This window comes from Chaetodon auriga, chromosome 3, assembly GCF_051107435.1.
Source record: "Chaetodon auriga isolate fChaAug3 chromosome 3, fChaAug3.hap1, whole genome shotgun sequence".
NCBI lineage: Eukaryota > Metazoa > Chordata > Actinopteri > Chaetodontiformes > Chaetodontidae > Chaetodon > Chaetodon auriga.
In genome coordinates, this window is record NC_135076.1 from 16,881,733 (window position 1) to 16,899,530 (window position 17,798).

At 39.7% G+C, this 17,798-nt stretch overlaps 1 protein-coding gene across 1 annotated transcript; it reads right to left on the minus strand.

Annotated features, from left to right (window-relative positions):
• Positions 1 to 2,131: 2,131 nt before the first annotated feature.
• adgrl4 (adhesion G protein-coupled receptor L4) lies at positions 2,132 to 17,051 on the minus strand. Its single transcript, XM_076761702.1, has 16 exons — positions 16,979 to 17,051; positions 16,400 to 16,549; positions 13,018 to 13,167; positions 12,161 to 12,310; positions 11,716 to 11,786; positions 9,693 to 9,872; positions 9,182 to 9,365; positions 8,895 to 9,008; positions 8,097 to 8,296; positions 6,141 to 6,320; positions 4,648 to 4,851; positions 4,087 to 4,307; positions 3,430 to 3,496; positions 3,202 to 3,293; positions 2,851 to 3,019; positions 2,132 to 2,639 (listed from the first exon to the last, which is right to left on the minus strand). The coding sequence occupies exons 1-16, from the start codon at positions 17,022 to 17,024 to the stop codon at positions 2,577 to 2,579; spliced, it is 2,241 nt and encodes a 746-aa protein (XP_076617817.1). The 5' UTR covers positions 17,025 to 17,051; the 3' UTR covers positions 2,132 to 2,576.
• Between the last annotated feature and the right edge of the window lie 747 nt (positions 17,052 to 17,798).

Consider the following 17,798-nt stretch of genomic DNA (forward strand, 5'->3'; position numbering starts at 1 on the left):
CATCACATTTACTTCCCCATTTATCTGACAGTTTAGTTACTACTTAGATTAAATAAAGATATTTGAACACAAAACATATGAAGAGCTTATCATATATGTTTTGTTGATACATTAAACTTAGTGAATTTATCAATTAGTCCATTGACAGAAAATTATTTGGAAACTATTTTAATAATTAATTCAAGTTTCAGTTACATTTTCATGGTTTTCATCAGTGATTTGAATTTAGTTTTTATCATTTTGGACCTTCGGTTGGACAAAACAATCATTGTGAAAGTGTCACATTGGGTAATTGTAAAAGTAAAAAAAGTGTAAAAGAAACCAAACAATCAGGTGATTAACAGAGAAACAAATCAGCAAATTAATCCATAATGAAAATAATTACAGCAGTCCTATTTGTAATAGTTCAAAATGAGCTCCAACTTATTTAAAGAGTAAAATCCCACTTTTACATTGATGCATGAACAATAACATTCATATAAAATACAGTATAATAACGTAACGGTCACAGGGGACATTTTTCTACATTGGGTACTTTTACTTTTCATACTTTAAGTCCATTTTGCTGCTTGTACTTACATACTTTTACTTAAGTAACATTTTCATTGCAGGACTTCTACTTGAAACAGAATATTTGAAGTGTGGTATTAGTACTTTTACTTGAGGAAAGGATGTGATTACTTCCTCTCCCATTGGTCACGTCATGATCTGAGTTTCAGTCTGCTGTCATTAATGTGATTGAGTTCAGTCAAAAGTTTCAAAGAAGGTGAAAATCAAGTCAACAGGACTTAATTTTTCAAAACTTCATCAAACTGAGAACAAAACAGAGAAGGACAATGTGAACGTCCTCATCTGTGTAAAAACCAAGCGAAAACTTGCTTGTTTCAGCAGCGACGAAGAACCACACGATCTGCGAGGACTCCACTAAACGTTTCAGCACCCAACAAATTATTGGCCAGAATTTAGAGTAAATCCGTGCAGATGGAACATGCCTCTGTGAACAGGCAGGAAAACACAGACAGAGCAGTTTTTAGATAAACAAGAGGATTAGTGTGAAGGCTGGACTTTAGAATAGAGTGCGAGTAAATGTACAGTACATACTGCTGTCTGATAACATGATTAATGTATGACGCACGGGCTTTTTCTGCATTCATCCATTAAAGAAATGGAAAGATAACTACTTCTGAAAATGCATTAACTAACAGTTATTTAACCGACTGTGTGATATTTCCTGTGTTGGCTCACGTCTGATATGTTTGTGGTTTGTGACTGTGAAGCAGACTGAGGACTTTTTACATGGTTTGTGGTTTATATAAGTTCTCATTAAAATCATTGATTGTTATACTGCAGTTTTGTTTGCCGTTGTTTGAGATTCGGATAATTTATTACTTAAAACTAATGATATGAGCAAATTTACCGCAGTCAGTAAAAGACTTATAAAATCAGTTCTGTTTATCGTCCAACAATAAGTAACAATAAGTAGGAAATACAGGATCAACCACAGCAACCTGTTTACTGTACGACCCTGATTGCAAAAACATTGGGATGCTTTGTTAAAACAGATAAAACAGAACTTGATAATTTCCAAATCCTTTTTAGCACATAGCCAATTTAAAACAGTACAAAGACAATATATTGATGTTTTCCCTCAACAGAATGGAAAAGTTGTGCAATGCTCCAAAAACACCTGTTTGGAACGCTCCACAGGTAAACAGGTTCACAGGTAACAGGTGATCGCATCATGATTGATTTGGTCAAAGTTTGAAAATCTGAGTTGTACAGCACAACATCACAAAGCCTTAAACTGATCATATGAACCAGCAAGCTACAAACAAACAGAAGCAGATACACAGAGATGGACATTTGTCTCATCATGGAAACAAATATGATGAAGTGATGGTGTTGCCAGCTGGAGTTTGTGTGTCAAGCGTTCGGGCTTCCAGTGGACAGAGTGCTCCTCATTGTGTCCAGTAGATGGGGCCATTGACCTGCTGAATTGTCAGAGCATGGAAACGGTCCTCACAACAACACACCTTTAATTTACTGTACACTTGTGTGATGTTCATAAAGGCAGAGCGAAGAACGCATTAAACAACACCATTGATTTTGCTCATAAAAGAAGGGAACCTGTTAGTTTGCCACATTCATTTTAATAATTTACAAATCAATTTCAAAACACATGAAAGGAACAAAGAAAATAGACTGTGTAGATTATCTGGAGTGTGACGCCGATAACTGCAAAGGCATTAAATTAAACAGAAAATATAGAAAAGAGTTTGATTCCTGTATCACCCCCCGAAGAACGTCTTTGTGAACTTGTGTGTGAGTATTGTACGGAAAGACCCTGAACATAACACAAACAAACATCATGTGTAAGCGACGGCAGTCCTTTAAAAGGGAAACAAGATGTTTAGAAAGTACAAGTGCTACATGTTTTCATTTATTAGACATCTGTACTAAACAATTCCTCCCACATCATTTTCCAAAAATGAAAGCATGAGTCACAGGATATTGCAGAGCTGTAGTGTCGACTATTATTGTACAAGTGCAGATGATCAGGCTCTGGTCGCGTTAATTCATCTCAAGCATTCAAAACAACATGGCACGTTTTTGAAAAGCCTGTAGTACTCCTCCTGAATCTGAAACGACACATACAACAAGGATTCAGACGAAAACACATCATTGTTGTAATAGAATAGAATAGAATGGAAAAATAATATAATGTAATATTCAAGGAAAAATCTGTATTTTCTAAACAGATTTTCCTATTTATCAGCATACTGTCCGGGTGCTCACTGTCGCAACTGAAGCCACCGGACGAATGTCAAACAAATAAATGCAAAGTGTTACCTTTCTGGACAGGACGCAGAGGAAGATGAAGATGAACATCCCCTGGAAGGCGTTGGTGATGGTGAACAGATAGGCGGTGAGGGTGGTCTCATTGAGGATGTGCAGCACTCCAAAGGTCCAGGTGGCTCCCAGCACAAACAGCAGGGCCAAGGCACCACGGGCGCAGGACCTGAGGGCGAAAACACTGACTTCAACAGAGTACCGCCGAACGCCACGAACAACAAAGAGCTAATTGCAATTTGAGGGCGCAAGGACACCACATGATACCAGAGTAATCCAACAGATAAGGAACTTTCAGCTTGATTTCCTGTGTTCCTTTGACCTTCTCAACAAGAGCACATATAATCCTACCTGATGTTTTCATAGTGGCTGATTTCAGGCTTTTTCACAGCAGTGTGCCGGTACACTTTGTAGATGATTACTCCAAAAGCCAAGAGATTAACCTTTAGTGCAAAGCGAGCAAAACAAACACGACAAACAAACACGTTCAAATGAATATTTATCTTCGGAACAATCCCTGTTTGATGATTTCAATTAATACTTTCATTTTCAAGATGCGACAAAGACAGCAGATCTTACCAGAATGATCAAACATGCAGGCCCAATGAAACTCCATATGAAGTGGTTTTCTGTGCTCAGCCAACACCTGTAATACAAATACAGAAGATGTTATTTAACAAGCATTTTCACAGACTGAATGTGTGCCTTAAGATCTCTTTGTCGCAATAATCCTTCCTCCTGCAGAAGCAATATTCTATCATTTTACCTTGGTCTAATCTCGCCTAATCTTAATTATGACAGCATTGTATGGGCTCGTACATACCCTCCTTATCTTACAAGTACAAAAACAATTGGTTAGAAAAGCCGCCACTGCTCGCAGTAATGAACAATCAGCTCGTCTTTTGCATAACCTCAATCTTTTAATTATGTTTTTGCATTAACAAACAACAGACTTTTTATTTATAGATTTCTATTCAAACTCTCCATGGTCCCCAAAACCTTTCAGAATTTCTTTTTACGCTAATTCAGTCATTACCTTCCTCTCTACAAGCATCTTCAACTTCCTTCATGTCCCTGCAGGCCAAATTTAATCTCTGTCCCCTTGTATTTATAATTAATGTAATTTGTATATCTTTGTTCCCTGAAAAATGCTGAATGAGTTGGAAAAGAAGTCTTTGTAAAAGCCTTTGTCTTCCCACCTCTCTGTACTAAAAAGCTCAAATATTTTCCTCTTACAATTTATCCGTGCCGTAGTACTTGGAGCCGAGTGTTGCTGAGATGGCCACCACCACTGCTGGGCTCCCGTAGCCGAAGATGTAAAAGTTGCGGTGCAGGAAGCCTTTGTTGTAGATGACGCCAACCACTATTAAGTACAGATGGATGCCCTCGATGCACATCCAGGCAAATGCTGCAAGGAAGAAATAGTGCAGCAGCCCTGCAATAACAGAGCAGAAAAGCTGCCAAGAAACAGACAAAAGACGAGAGAGAGAGAGGGAGAGTTTGTGAGTTAAATACTGTTATTCTGCTCCTGCCGCACGTTGTTTGTTTTACTTAATTCATGACGAGATAGGAGGTATAACATTTTCATGTCAAAGTGGCCTCTAAACAAATAATTCTGAAATAGTTGTTCTCCCTCCCTGACGACTCAAATGAGAAGGGTTCTTCATCAGTGAAATGTGGATCAGGTGCACACACACACACACACACACACACACACACACACACACACACACACACACACACACACACAAACATTTCTGCTTCGTCTCACTGGATTCTAGCGTGTCCCGAGCTCACCTTATGCGTGTTCATGTTGATTCCCACCAGGAAGATGAACTCGGCCATGAAGAGGCTGCAGCACAGGTTCTTGTGGATGGTGGTTCTGGTGCTCTGGATCTCGCTGAAGAACCAGAAGGTGAAGATGCACATGGACAGACAGATGAGGGAGATGATCATCCCCAGCTGGGTGATCCGGGTCAGGATGGTATAGTGGGCCACCAGCTGAGAAGCAAATGGAAAGGGAGGTGTTTCATTCACAGTTTCATGGTATGCTGAATTTGTAATTTGTGTTTTCTGCTTGGAATCATTACACGCATAACGTGGGAATAGGCTGGAGCTACACCAATATGTTGGGTTGCGGGCATACTGGGCTGGTTCTGGTCCTGCTCTATCACATATCAGCCAGCTGCTGCTAAGAAAAATGCCTGAAGATGAATTTCATTTTGCTTTTCAAGTTAATCTAAGAATTTCGGGGGCAGTGTTGAGTGCTATTAAAAAATGATGAGGGTCTGTTTAAAAGTTTGCTGAATATCTCTGAGTGGAACTTAATATTTCAGAGAGCTGGTATTAAACAAGGAGAAGAGAGAAGTTATTATATCAAACTCTGGCACAATGTTGCACCTTCAACACAAGACAGTGTTATTGGCCTTGTGCACACAGAAGTACATCTAAATAGTGTTTAATCCAAACAGTAGGTATTCATTAAGTTTTAGGTATTACTGTAATTTTATGGCTACAAAGATTTAGAATTTTCCAAAAGGTTATGCAGAGAGAAAATTGTCCTGTTTTATTTATATTAAAGCTGAAAAGTTTTGTGCTTTAAAAGACATTGTTTTCACTGGACAGCAACAGTCTTTGATCTAAGTTTAGTGAAAACAATCGATTAGCTGGAAACATCAGAGTTTTTTCTTGCTTTCCTCAGTAAAGCTTTTTTTGTGGCAGCACTTTATATTAGGGTGCATATATTCACCATTAACTAGCTGCTCATTAGCATGCACATTAGTAGTATACTGGCTATTTATTAGTCATTATAAATCACTTATTAATGCCTTATTCTGGGTTATTAAGGGTGAGGGTTAGGTTATTAAGATCGTAATTCATGTTCAACAACTTCCTTACTTATTATGAATAAGAAGTAATTAGGAGGTTATTGAGGAAAAACTCATGGTTAGTTATAGAATATATAATGCATAATATATATGCAGAATAAGGCATTAATAAGTGCTTTATAATGAACAATAAAGAGGCTTTATGCTCCCAACATGCATGCTCATACGCATAGTTAATGGTGAATATATGTGCCCAAATATTAAGTGTCCCCCTCTGTGTAAAAATTTGTCATTTTCTCTCTCTCGTACTTTTACCCTCATTGAAAATAAATGTGCTCACCACGATTGTCCTTTCTCCTAAAATCATTTTCATAAATAATTTAAAGTCCTGGAGGAAATTTTCAAAAAAAGAGAAATACCTTTACACTGTTGCAGTTGTATTTTTAATGCATGATCACTCACATTGGCTCGCCCAGAGGACATGAGGATGGCAAAGTGTGTGAGGTGATTGCAGGAGCAGGTGGTTGCATTGCTGTCGACGTGGACCGTCTTGCAGCCGTGAGTGGCCCAGCGGCCCTGCAGGCTGCCCGGCTTGTACTCCCAGAAGGCGCACTTCGTCACATCAGCTTTAGTGTCTATGGGCTTTGGGGAACAGAGAGGAACAAAGACGCTGAGAGGAGCGGAAGGTGCTGTTTTTATTGGTTTTGTACTGCATTACTTTGTGATATTGTACCACACCACCCGGGGGTTAAAAACAGCAAAGCAAAACAAAAAAGCACTTAAAATGAATTACTATCCATCCAAAGCGCATCAGAAAATATATTTAAAATCTTTTGTCTTAAATTTTGAAATTCACTGCGATGGCTTTAGTGTTGTTTTCAGAGGTTGTGTGTTTCGCATTTGCTTTTCTTAATATTCTCATTGTCTCACATCATTATAATCTGCTAAATATAAAATCCCAAATAATTATCATGCATGAGCTCGGGTCAGTATGAATGGCACAGGGCATAAAGTGCAGCCATGTGTGCTGCGAGCAATGCACCAAGGGAGCGGCAGCTCGCTGGAGGTATTTCTGGGGAAAGGAACAAATCAGTCTGCAGTCCGAAGACGCTGGAAAGAGGCCGACGTTTTGTCATTAAAATTCTCATATTTTCCATTAATTATCATGTGCAGTTTTACTCGAATCACAGTGATCCACACAACAGCCACATTTGCAGTAAAAATTCCCATCGATATAAATGAATTAAATGTAAATGTGGTCTGGTGTTTTTCAGGTTGTCTTTACTTCTATTTTCTAAATCTTTACTCAGTTTAAATTCAATTAGATTTGTATATTTCCTGGTTGGTGTAACATTTATGATGTGTTTTTATTATTATTTTATGAAAGCAAATTAGTAATTTGTACCCTTAAGTCACAAAATTTTCTTTCAAGTTAATCTGTGCAGAGTGTCACAAATACTGAGCAGATGCAAGCGAGAAAAAAAAAACTCAGCGCGTCAGACGGAAACGGCGACCAGAAAGCGTCTGCACGAAAAAGGAGACCAAATTATTGATTTTTGCTCTTGAAAGGCAATTTACGGAGGATTTTCCCCCACTCAACATAAATCAACACCTCCTTTGTTAGGCTTAAGCCTCAGGGGTCCAACAAAAATAATCATTTCACTTTCTCATACATTTTAATTATCTTAAAAGAAAATACCAGTACATTAACTTTTAGGGTTATTTCCCTCATTACTCGCTTGCCTCAGTCGTCTGTTCACCTTTCCTCTTCCATTTCTGCTTAACTGAGGGGTCATTGCAGAAATACATGGAGCCAAATCTTAAAATTTCATAAAACTTTACTCAAAGCACTAACTACTCCTCCCATGTGAGTTTGTTTAAATTTGACTCTAATGGAAACTCCAGCAGTTATCAAGTTACTGCCAGAGTCAGTATGGGAATAAAAAAGCTATTCCTCACAGAAAGAGAAAGCAATGATGTTTCTGACGAAGACATATGTGATGGGATATTGATGTTTCAAGTTGAACAAGATCTTAGTAGAAGTTAATGCGGATAAATTAATCTTATATGACACAGAAAAGGTAGCAGCGAGTTTCAGGTAGCGGGGAAGTGAAGGAAACCTTAGTCTGTCTGTGTCAATAGAGAGAAAACAAGAAAGATGGTACTTTAGTTGCTTAAAATGTTGCTTGAATAAATCAAGTCATTAAGGGATTGAATCAGGAAGACTAGCAAAAACCCACCAGCTGTAACCAAGTCGCAATTCTCAAGAAAGTCCTACAAAAAAACCGACTGCCAGATGTCTTTTGCACAGAAAAACACAGTGATACTCCGAAGCTGCGTGCATTCTGAAGGTATAAGTTAAGGGTGCAGAAGTGGAAAAACAATGTAGCCAGGCTCAGCACTCCGTACAGTCTTTACCTCATTGTGTCTCAGAGTGAAGGTGACATGGTCAAGTTGGTAAATGTCAGCAGGTTTGACGGCTGCTGCTATGACTTGGGAGTTGACAGTGATTTCCCCTGTTCCTGCATAGCGCGAGTAGTCGGTGACACCTGGGTCGCTGCTCGGCTTCAGGATGTCACCGATGCTGTCATACCGCACAAACACCACTGACACGCTTCCTGATGGACAAAAAAAAGTTGACAAAAATCAGAGGGGAGTCAAACTTATTGCATTTTGGGCTAAGTTAAGCCAGGCAATGAACACTGGCTCTTAGATCTATTTGGAGATTTACAGCCAGTGTGCAGATCTGACCAACCGTGTCCAGTTCAGAGTGTGTGTTCAGCAATTTGCCACACGGACAGGAACTTAAATGTCCAATAAAATCTTTTAAGGTCAAGAATTTTCTTTGATGATTTGATCTGCTCTTTTTTTGTGCATGCTGACACCCACATATTTTTGTCCCTCTGAGGATTCTGCTGCTTCTGTACGTTTTTTTAAGGACCAGATAGACTAGGGTGGCTGACTTGTCCCAAAATCAGATTTTATTGGAAGATATTGCAATATGTGCTCCCCAGAGGCATAAAAATAGACTTTACAGCATTATAATTGATAATAAGAGAGAGAGGGAAAAAAAGAAAATATGGACACTACATATGTGGCATATGGCGACATATGGCAAAACAGTACTCCCTGTTCACCCAAGCATGCAGATGGTCACAACTTTGAAAAGGCATTTTTGATTTTACCATCCTTTAAACATTAACTGGGCTACTTCACCATTTCTGTCCTCTTCTGGTCTCAGTTTTGGAGTCAGATTTATATGATCTCCTGCCATGGAAGCAGACAGTTTGGCTTTTGTGTGATGAGCATCAAAAGTGAAGAGTTTCAATTCTGCAGTTGAGGGGAGAAAAAAAGGGAAAAGTCAGGGATATGGAGGAATTAAAAGTATGAAAATGACAATTATCCAAAACCTCACTTTCCTGCTCACAGGTGGGATGAATGGCAGGACAATTTAATATAATTTGAGCGCCTGTGAGAGCGCTCTGTGTTAATAATTATCTCACCCATTTCGGTGGCTTTGATTTCGAGCTCAGTTGGAGTTTTGTAGTTGCTGGCCAGTGTCAGAGCACTTTCTTCAACAGTATGCAGCAGCTTCGTGATGGTATGTTCCCGACGTTCTTCCTTCATTCTGCTCCAAGCAACCAGCTCGTCCTTCTCCACCAAGTTGTTTACTGCTTTGACTAATTTCTGTCGAAAAGAAGAGTTTTCAGTGTGTCGTGTTTATAATAGCATGTGAAATACGTCTTTGCTACAATATATTTAGGTATGTTAATACTGGCTTGTCTCTGATGTGCCAATAATTACTGGATATGATGTGACTTTTTGTGCACACATACCACATATTTCTCTTCTCTCATAAATGACTGCAGCTTCAAAAGAAAAGTCTCTAAAGACCTGCACAGCAGCTTGTCTGCAGCGCCATTTTTTTCCCCCTAAACCACCTTAAAGCATCACTGCAGTTCAGGCAGAGGTCCACCCGCTGAATGACACACAAGAATGGTAAACAGTGATTACTGTAAGAGTTGAGTTGATGACGGACGGTTTGACAGTGTAATCCTTCTCCCCTGCAGCCAGTGTTGATGCGGATCGACTCAAGGCCTCGACGTATGCGATCACTTCCACTGAGGTGAGATCGCCAGACGTCTGCTTGGCAATTTCCTTCAGCAGGATCTGGGGCTCAGTCAGGTTGCTCATCTAGGATGGGGAAAAATATATCTGTGGTCAAGTGTTTCAAAGAGTATTAATGATATCACATTCAAGTGGTGTTGTCATGTTACATCCTGATTTCTTGAAAATATTGATATACAGTAGATTTGTTCTTGTCCTCTGCAGACAGAACTGGTACACAGCTCACTCACAGACTAGCATACATGTTCAGCAAACTGGAGATTCCACAAGGAGGAGCTGTTTGGTCATTCTCAGACCAGACTTTGTCCAGAAAAGGACAGAAATGTCATAGCAGCAGATTAGACTTGTTAATATCACCTCTTACAAATAATGAAAGTAATAGCTAATAAACTTTGAACACTTGCGCCACCTGCAGGCAGTGAGCGCTGCAGTTCCGCTGAGTATTTTGTTAAATAATATAGAAATAGAATATTAGTTTCACACTCCATGCATACGTGGAAATTGCTCTTCTAGACATGAAGTCTGAAGCTGTAAATCACCAAATGTTTTCTTTTAATGAATTTAATCTTTGTTTCTCCGACTAAACCTTGATGAACTGAGCTTAATTCTTAGTTTAAGGCGAGTGAACCTTCAGTATGTCAGTTGTTTGTATAAATGATCACCTAATCAGAGTTAAATATTTTAATCTTCCTCATTATTGTCTTTATTTTTATTTCTTCTCATCCTTATTTCAATCTTATTCTACATTCATTTTTATCTGTTTTTATGTCTGTTCTGTCTTTTTTATCTAAATAACCCACTTGGTGCATGTGATTTCTTGTAAAGAAGCACTTCGAGCTGCAATTCTTGTATGAAAGGTGCTATACAAATAAAGTTTATTATTATTATTATTGTTATTATTATTAGTATTAACCAGGAAGACAGCAGATGCATGATGACACAGGACTCCTCCCAGTATTCTGCAGAAAATGTTACATGCTCCCATTAAAAAAAGAAGAAGTCCTGAAGCACGTCTAAGGTATGTCACTACCTCTAGCTTGAGGACCCATCACTGTGCTTCATACAGCATGGTGGGATGGTCATCCCTCCTGCTGCACAGGCTGCAACACTGGGACATCTTCATCTATACGATTTTCTCAGTCAAATTTCCTTCCTACTTCAGCCAAAAATGTAATTTTTGCAAAGAAATCATAACCCTTGGTCACACTAATGGCCTCTGTTTTAATGTGCCTTCTGTCAGATCAAGGTTGGCAAAGCAAGTCATTTCTGTTATGGTCTGCAGTCCTGGAGCAATGTGGCCAAGCTCAAACATGAGACTCAGAATAAGGGAAGTTGCCTCTGATAGTTGCAGTTGTTTCAGCTAACTAACAAACATGTGACTAATTTGTGTCTTTGTTGAACATATATGTATATGTATGTTGTTGTTATTGTGATTTGATGTTGCTGTCCTATTTTCATGTGCTTGATGCTGCCATTGGACCCTGTGTTGGCTAGGTCTTGTTTGTAAAAGAGGTTTAATCTCAGTCTTACTTCATAATTAAATAAAGGTCATATAGATTCACAAAGCAACTATTTATTTAAAAAATAAAGAAACAAATTTAAAGCAAATTTGTGAAAACTGTAACCTCTTTGCCTGTAGATGGTGCACATTGACATGTCAGTCATAAACCACTGCTGCTGTTCCTTTTTTTGCCTGTGGGTGGCGCAGCAGAATGTCCAGAACTTTGACACCACCAATAGTGCAAGCGGCAGTTGGACAATAGTGGCTGGTGTTGTGTGTCCTTGTCACTGTACAATGCAGTTTCAGACAGTCTCACCTCATGTTTGTTTCATGTCTCTCCAACAGAGGGCAGTGTCATCACATCAACTTTTACCTTATTTGGTTGAAATCCTGAGGAGGGGTACTTACATATTGAAGTGTTTTGTTGACGGTCTGTGTGATGCACCCGATGTTGTCATGGCAGTATTTTTGGGGATGTTCTGGAAAACAACCAACACCAAAAGTATCTCTTGATTGCTTGATTTATTTCCATAATTTCACCAGGATAAAGCCTGTTACGGGAAAGTCTGAATTGCATAAAACTTGCACAGACATAACATCACACGGCTCTCTTTGTGATCAACATTGCTTAAAACATCAGAACATTTGAGATTGCACTGTTTATTTGATGTATTGCATAATAGATTCTCCCCTAAAAGAAATGTTTAAAACATCCTGGGTCTGTGTTAGGTGTGTGAGAGAGAAGCTAAAAAAAAAAAAAAAAAAAAAAAGATGAAGAAAAATGTATGTCCTTGGATGTAAGTACCAGTGTGTGTGCGCGTGTGCATGTGCACTCTTCCATCCTCATACCGACCTTTACATCTTATGCCTCTCTCTGGATGAAAGTGCTTAGTGCCTGAAGTTGGGATGTGATCACGCTGACAGGTGCAATAGAAAGATCCATTCGTATTATGGCAGTGTGAGTTTGGTCCGCAGAGCTGTCCTGACTTGCATTCATCAATATCTGAAAGATGCAAATGAAGAGTTCGGCTGCCATTAAAGATAAACACGATATGATGATGATTAATATAACTGATAGCAGAATAAATACAGCTGTTAATAGAGATGTCTGCAAAGTATTTCTTCCTCCAAATGAGCGAAAATGAAAATGAAGTCAATGATTTACCTTCGTGCAAATAGAGATCGTGGCATAAGCAGTCCTACTCATTACATTTAATACACTGTATAATTGATTTTGGAAGAGAAACTGCAATTCTTGCATGCATATTACACATTTGAATATTCATAAATCAGCTACATGCGTCTGCACAGTATTAAATGGTGTTTGCCACCCAGTTGGAAATCTGCAGGAATAGTTTATGCAGCAGCATGGGTTAAAGGTGCTGTTCTTTTATTGCAAATGGAGCAGAAGATCTCAGGTGGTTACTCAGAATAGCAGATGGGAAGGAAGTGAAAGGCCGAGGGAAAAAAAATCACCTCCAACATGTTTATCCTCTGCAGTACAGTGAAAGAGAAAACAGTTCACACTCACACACACACAGCCCTGACACCCTCACAGCTGTGTGGTAGCTGCTTTCGCACTCGCTCACGTACAGGATATCTTGCCCGGTTGCATATGAGATCCTCTGTCCAGTTTATGTTACTGATCATTACAGCCTGTGAGCAAAAATCAGTTTTTCTGAAATACTGAGTGAGTGGATCGGACATTACCGATGCATTCGGTGCCATCGTTGGGCTGGAACTTGCCCAGTCCTGTCGATGTGTATCCAGACACACATGTGCAGTAGTAGCTGCCTGCTGTGTTGGTGCAGTTCCCCCTTTCCCCGCAGATATTAGTCACATTCTGGCACTCATTGTCATCTGTGGGGGAGAGATGAGGATAGAAAGTAAACTGGGTTAGTTGCTATAGAAATAAAAAAAAAAAAAAAAAAAAACTCATGCAGGCTTAAAAACTTTCTGCATTTTTGAGAAAATCTAATTGGATGAGCAAAGAAAATCAAAACATCTTTGCAGACTGAACCAGCTGCCATCATGTTGCTGTGATTTCCACTGGATGATACCAGCTGACCGGCCGAGTAATGACCATGAACGTGCTGGACCGCTTAGACATACTCCTCATTTGAGTCAAGTTCCAACTCTTTTTATCTTATCCTTTAATTGGACACGGATGTTTTTTTATCTTTGGATACTATCAAACTTACCAATTTATGATGTTCAATGCAACATGTACAGTGTGTTCGTCTTTTAACTTTAGTTCAGTCTACCATGTGTCCATCCACTTAATTTCCTACATTTCCCATAGGGCCTTTCTATATTCTCTACTATAAACTTCCTGAACATGTAGCAGTGGCGAGTCCTGACATTTTTTTAATGGACTGGCCTGAGTGAATGGCCCATGCAGGGGTGGCATGAAGTACATGCATGCGCACACACATCAGAATAGTATTCATTTACCATTTCGTATGTCTCTTACAGTTTCTTCCTTTCTTGATGTGTTTAACATTTTTATTTGAAAGACGAATAGTCCTATCAATCACAACAGAGTAGCACCATATAAATATAATATAAAGCTTCCATACTTCATTCTGTAAGTCCTCAAAAAGACACTGTACCTGCAAAAGAAGGCTACCTACAAGAGAAAACAATGCACATCCAAAAACACTAAGCTAAGATCCTCTCACTGAGCAGATAGCCAATCGCATTTTAAAATAATTGAGTGGCACTTGGGGTGGTCAATCAGATTACAGGGTGGCCAGTCCCATCCCCAGGCCACCCCCCCGGACATGCCCCTGACATGTAGCGAGCTTCTGTAGGAGGTATTTGGAGATAATTGGAATTGTGTAATGACAAAGCATTAGTTTATCGAAAGTGTATCTTTCATTACTCACAATCTGCAAGTCTCTGAGTGATGTGCATTTTGGTCTACAATTGGTGAAGAAATTTTAATCTTTGCAACAAATGTTTTCTTTGGCAGCTGAGCTTTGTGTGAAATGGCTGGACTATGAGAAAGCCCTTGCTGTTTGACAGCAAAAACTGATTAAAATAGAGCAGAAATGTATGTCTTGAATAAAAGGATAACACCAGAAAAGACCAAAAAATAGCATGACATGCGTGGGCCACGGTGGGACATGACAGCAGTTCCTAATGTGAACATCTGTTTCCAAACAGCACAAACCAGAGTGAGTGTTTAGCCATAAATTCACGAGTGATGATTTGTATGATGAGTAACAACGTGGATTTCCAGAAAACTAACCCCATACAATCACAACATATTTCCAGATTCAGTCAACCAAGAATTGTAGGGTTTTTTTGGCTCAGTGCATGTTCACACAAATATTGACTCGAACTGTCCTCCACAATTAGATTACTATTTAAGAACACCTAAATTTGACTTTGATCCAGGGTCCTGGTGTTGATTTGAACTTGATGAGGCTCACTTGTGTTAGTCTGATTAAAGGCTTGGCTGCCTCTAGCTTATGTGCAATTTTTACAGTTCACATTTGTGATTGTTGAGCTTTTGTTTTCATCCTTTTTTGATTTTGAGAAATCTGGATCACTTTGTTGCCAGGATTTTAAGAAGCAGCCTATACAGAGCCCTTCGCTGCGGATGTGGCCCACACGTTCTAGAAAGTGCTGTTCCAGCTTTATTTTCAAACACACCTTCCTTCCGTCTCTGGTCTCCCAGTTTATTGGAAGTGACCTGCTAAGACTTTCCACTGTTGTTTTCACTTGTCTAGGTATGATGGACGCTGTGCTCTTCCTCTCCTCTGTACCTTTTGCACAAAAGCTGTCCGGGAAGGGAAATCCTCTGCTCTGATGAGGGAGGTGACTGTGTCCAAAGGGGAAATACCTCCATAACACACGGGATCCTTGAACCATTATTGTTGCACATTGCACCCACATATTTCATGATTCACTTTGATGTGTCGGTTTGATCTTCAAATAGGATACTGCGTCTTTTGACACTTTGTTGTTGAGGAAAATGTTTAAAACACTGAATGAATCAGATTGAGAGCAACACAACAAGGCAGTGCAGCATGAACTTCTTCATGACTCCTTATTAAATTAACTCATACACCAAATGAACATAATTATCCCTCAGTCTGCCACGACATCAGAACTCCATTAACCCTGAACTTCATTTTGCCTTTTTGTTTTAAAATCATTGGCTGCAGAGTTTATACTACTCACATTTTGATTTACTTTTGGCCCTTGAAAGATGTAAGCTGTTACTGTGATTGTGATCAGTTTTGGTCAGGAAACAAACAGAGTTCCAGGAATTCTAAACAACCCAGAAACATAACAGGAGTAACAATGCTGGCTGAGAGGCAACGCTGGCTATTAAAAAATTTACGAATAAAGCTTTTTTTCTAACAATGCAGTGTTTTCCCTGTAATTAACTCTCAATGAGGTGAGCTGCCAGCTAGTTGGAAGGCATGATAAAAACTTCAGGTTCCAAACCACCACAGCTGGCCCGACAAATACACACTCTCAGAGAGGGTAAGAACACACACCGTTACACAAATGACTGAAATTGGTAGAAGGACATTTCCTTGTACATAAAAATCACCGATGTAGTTAATCCCTCTCTACGTCTGTGGACTAAGAAAATCAACACCCTGGCTTAAACATTCTTGAATATAATCTGGTACATGTGGGCTCACCATCTCAAAATATGGAGATAATAAGAGAGAAACAGTTGCAGAAGAGCAGCACTGATCAGAACATGCTGATTTGTGTTGATCACATCACCACAGAGAGTGTTTCTTTTGTGTATTCCTTTTTAATTTTTGATAAAAAAAAAAAAAAAAAACTGGATGAATGTTGTCATGAACAGGCATCTTAAGAAGTTTGAACACATCCCAAGTTATTATGCATTGCACACTCAACCACCACGCTCGAAAAAAATTGACCCACATGTGTACAGATCTTGGCCTTAAGCTTCTGTCTGCGTGTGATGAGCAGTCACAAACATTAAAAGCTTCCTTAAATAGTCAAGGCTTCCGTGACAGCTCCAGACAAGGCTGGTAGTACGCTTGCATCATTCTAAATACTCAGTAACATACGAGTGGCTTTTTATGTTTATATTCACCATTGCAAAACGTTGTTCCGTCTCCAGTATATCCATGGTTGCAGAAGCAGGCGTCATTTGATCCATTCAGGGCCGTGCACGTTGCAAGTTGGTGACAAGAATCACAAATGTCAGAGAGGCTGCATGGATCCATCAGACTGGAGAGCCATGCTGTGTCGACACAAGCACCAAACACAGGAGTGTTGAAATACTTATAATAAGCCACATGCCAAACCATTCTGTGATGCCACTGCTGCTTTTTTTAACATGTGTGGTTCGAGTAAAAAAAGCTCTCTTTATCTCTGGCTGCGTTGACCTGCTGCTCGTGTAACCGCACAGGGTCCACTGAACTAATCCATTGAACTATAGAGCATACAAGTTTAGAATATATCTCATGTAGCAAAGCAAAAAATCAGTTGTAAATGACGAAAAAAGCTGTCTATTTTGAAAAATTAGATACAAATCTTACATCACGCGGCTCCTTCACACAGCCCAAACCCATCAAAATTGATATGGAGACCCCATAAATACTGATACATCTACTCCTGTCTCCCTGTCAGACACCTGCTAATATGCTAGAGGATAGATAAGCTCACATACCTGTCAAAAGTACAAGTTTCATTGGCGACTTGAGCAAAGACTCCATACTTGCGCTGGGTCTGGATTTTACTTTTAGCACAGACTGTGGTGGGCTGGCTGCTGACGTAGTCCACTTCCTTGCATCAGTCTTCCTGTTTGCCTAAACCTGGCCCTTCCTGTCTTGATCTTTAATCTGCTTTCAAAAACATGCAGCCCTCTCTCTCCCTTCACCCACCACTCCAACACTAAGCACCCAGCGCACTTTCTCCTTTTGCCCCACTTTACACCTGATATAAAAGAAGTGTTAGAAGCAGTCGCTCGCTTTTTTGCCGCATTGTTGATGCTGTGATTTATGCCGCCATTTTGGAAGCCTCCACGCCATTGTTCTCACTTGAACACGTACAGTCGGCTATGTAAACACAGGCCAAAACAACACCGACTAACTTCACGGAAGGACGACCACCCTCCCTTCCGCAAAGGACTATACACAAATGCGCACACACACCCCAGTGCTGCGTGTCTGCCATCAGACACACAGAAAGGCCTAAATAGCTGGAATAGCTCTCTCAGGCTTTTGCGACTGAAACAAACGGATTCAAGGCTTTGACTTTCAGTTTATATCCTAAACAATGTGATACAGATTCTTCAGCGCAGCATTTGATGGATACAGGGTCACTCACCACTGTTTTTAATATCATCAGGAACTGAATTCTTGCCTAATGGGGTCATGTGCTGTGACTGTGAGTCACGTCTTGTTTAGAAGAAAAGAAAGTGAAAGAAAATATTTCACAGATTCAAACTCTAGTCTTTACAATGGCCACGCAGTCCGTTTGTACACACG